Here is a 2,070-nt window from a genome sequence, read left to right as displayed (position 1 = left end):
TGTATTTATTTGTTGTTATCTCATGCAGGCCATGTAGTTATACATCAACCTGAACACCTAAATTCGCTCAATCATATATCAACTGTCAATCAAATTGTTTCGGTCATAGCATCTTGATTCATATGTTGCAGCTAATATACGCAACGGTTGAAATAAAAATCATTTCCTTTCCCATTGAGTTCCGTCCCAGTGCTCTTGGGGATGGACGTCTGTGTCTTCAGCAGGCGTAGAGCTAACAGAACTGGAGAAAGGGCTCAAACATGTACGGCTGTAAGCCTTCTACATCAAACCAAGCTTCTGCCGCCCTGGCGTCCTCTTCCACAACATCTTCATCCTCGTTTTCCTCCTCTAAATAAAAAAATGTATGATGGAGGAGACTCATCTTCGACCTCCGACACAAAACTCTCATCCCAATTTAATTTTTCATTGGGAACCTACAAGCACTAAGTTGGCAACTAGCAACAATCAAACTTGCTGGCCAACCTTCCGTCAAAACAATCCTGCCCCCTTGATAAACAACCAATTAAATCAACTTTATTCACTCGTGTAAACTTATGCACATCTCTGGAGGATTCGGGATAAAAAGTTGGAGCAGCCCTTCCTTATTGCAAAACTTTAAAAAGTTTCACCGCTTTAAGCCTCATAAAGAGCCTCAGCATCACTTACAGTTGAATTATTAGCAGCTATATTTAACAGCAAAACTTAGCACAAGTGTTTCAATTTACCTGAGGGGTGTCTGCAGGTTTCTCCTCTAAAGCTGCAGAAATCTGTAACACAGACACGTTTGTCAAAAGACACACGAGAAACAAAGACGCTTCCATTCAACCAAGTCTCTATGCAGGGAGTTACCTTTAAGGCGACCTCCTCTTTGTTGTAACCCAGGAGCTCCAGGTATCTGCTGCGGACATCGCTTTCAAAATTCACCTGACAACAAGAAAACAGCCCCCTGATTCCCAGCAGACTGTTTGTTTCTAGCTTCTTCATTTAACAACAGAACTATTTGAAGATCGTACCTTCAGGAAGGACCAGACTGTTCTCTCAAACTCGTTGTCAGCTGCACTGATCTTCTCCTGGCAGAAGTCCACAAAGCTGCCTGAGCTCAAGGTGGCCTGCAGCTGATCGGAGCGCTTCAAAAAGTCAGTTTCTGTGACAACCTGACTGATGTGAACAACATGGGATCCTTGCTGCTGAGGCTGCGGAGGCTTTGCGTTCTCCAAAGAGACCAGCTTCCCTCCAAACTGGGAGGAAACAAGAAAAAGCAGAGTGTGAATATTTACCCGCTTACCCCAAAACTGTGACGGCAGATGTAACTCACAGCAAAGGAGGCTCCCACTGGCCTGCGGATCCACTTGGGGGGCTTCTTGAGGGGGTTGACTGTAGCTGGAGCAGTGGCAGCCTGAGGCAGCTGCAGCGGAGGCAGCGTTTGTCCCGTCCCAAATGGATCCATGTTCCCAAAGGAGTTGCTGATCTGAAACAGGGGAGACAAGACAATGAAACCACTAAGTGGGAAACGCCTCTCTCCACCTCCACTCCAGCTGGAACCACTTTCTGATTCTCACCTGTCACCTTATGTGCACACATTTGCTAAGAATCACCTTTCAAAGGAGTATGTCTAGTGATGAAGTTAGTAACTCATAACTTTCTAAGGCTGTTTTAAAGAAAACTTTTTGGCAAAAAGTTGTCTTCAGGTACATGTTAAGCCTCAGAAGACAACATAATTGGCTTACTTTTATTTACGGTACAAGGCCATCCTGGGTAAACTCCCTCCATACCTGTGTCACCTCATGTCTGTAGCTAACAGTGGTTACAACTCACGCTCTTCAAGTCGTGTTCTTTTCACTATTCCCAGGATCAACACAGACCTTGGCAAAACATCATTTTCCTATGCAGCACCATGGTCGTGGCACAATATTCAAAACTCCCTGCAATTACGGACTCTTATTCCGCTACAGCATTTTAAATGCTGTAAACCGCTTGCACAGAGAATTGTAACTGTTATTCTAGAGTCTAGTTTATGATTGATTTTATTATGTTGTTTTTATGTGTTTTTATATTCAATTCAATTCAGTT

The 2,070-nt window shown here is 43.8% G+C and overlaps 1 protein-coding gene across 1 annotated transcript in view; it reads right to left on the bottom strand.

Moving 5' to 3' along the window:
* The window catches only part of sec31a (SEC31 homolog A, COPII coat complex component), a 34,348-nt gene that overhangs the window by 20,039 nt on the left and 12,239 nt on the right, over window positions 1-2,070 (bottom strand). The window contains exons 10-13 of the mRNA XM_015401381.1: window positions 1,316-1,472; window positions 1,014-1,238; window positions 850-924; window positions 726-767 (exon numbers count right to left, since the gene is read on the bottom strand). Of these exons, the coding sequence (XP_015256867.1) occupies window positions 726-767; window positions 850-924; window positions 1,014-1,238; window positions 1,316-1,472 (499 nt within the window). The remainder of the gene's footprint in view (window positions 1-725; window positions 768-849; window positions 925-1,013; window positions 1,239-1,315; window positions 1,473-2,070) is intronic.

This window comes from Cyprinodon variegatus, unplaced genomic scaffold (genome assembly GCF_000732505.1).
Source record: "Cyprinodon variegatus isolate N-32 unplaced genomic scaffold, C_variegatus-1.0 Scaffold1214, whole genome shotgun sequence".
Taxonomy (NCBI): domain Eukaryota; kingdom Metazoa; phylum Chordata; class Actinopteri; order Cyprinodontiformes; family Cyprinodontidae; genus Cyprinodon; species Cyprinodon variegatus.
Note: the sequence above shows the minus strand (reverse complement) of the source record. Positions and strands in the feature narration are given on the sequence as shown.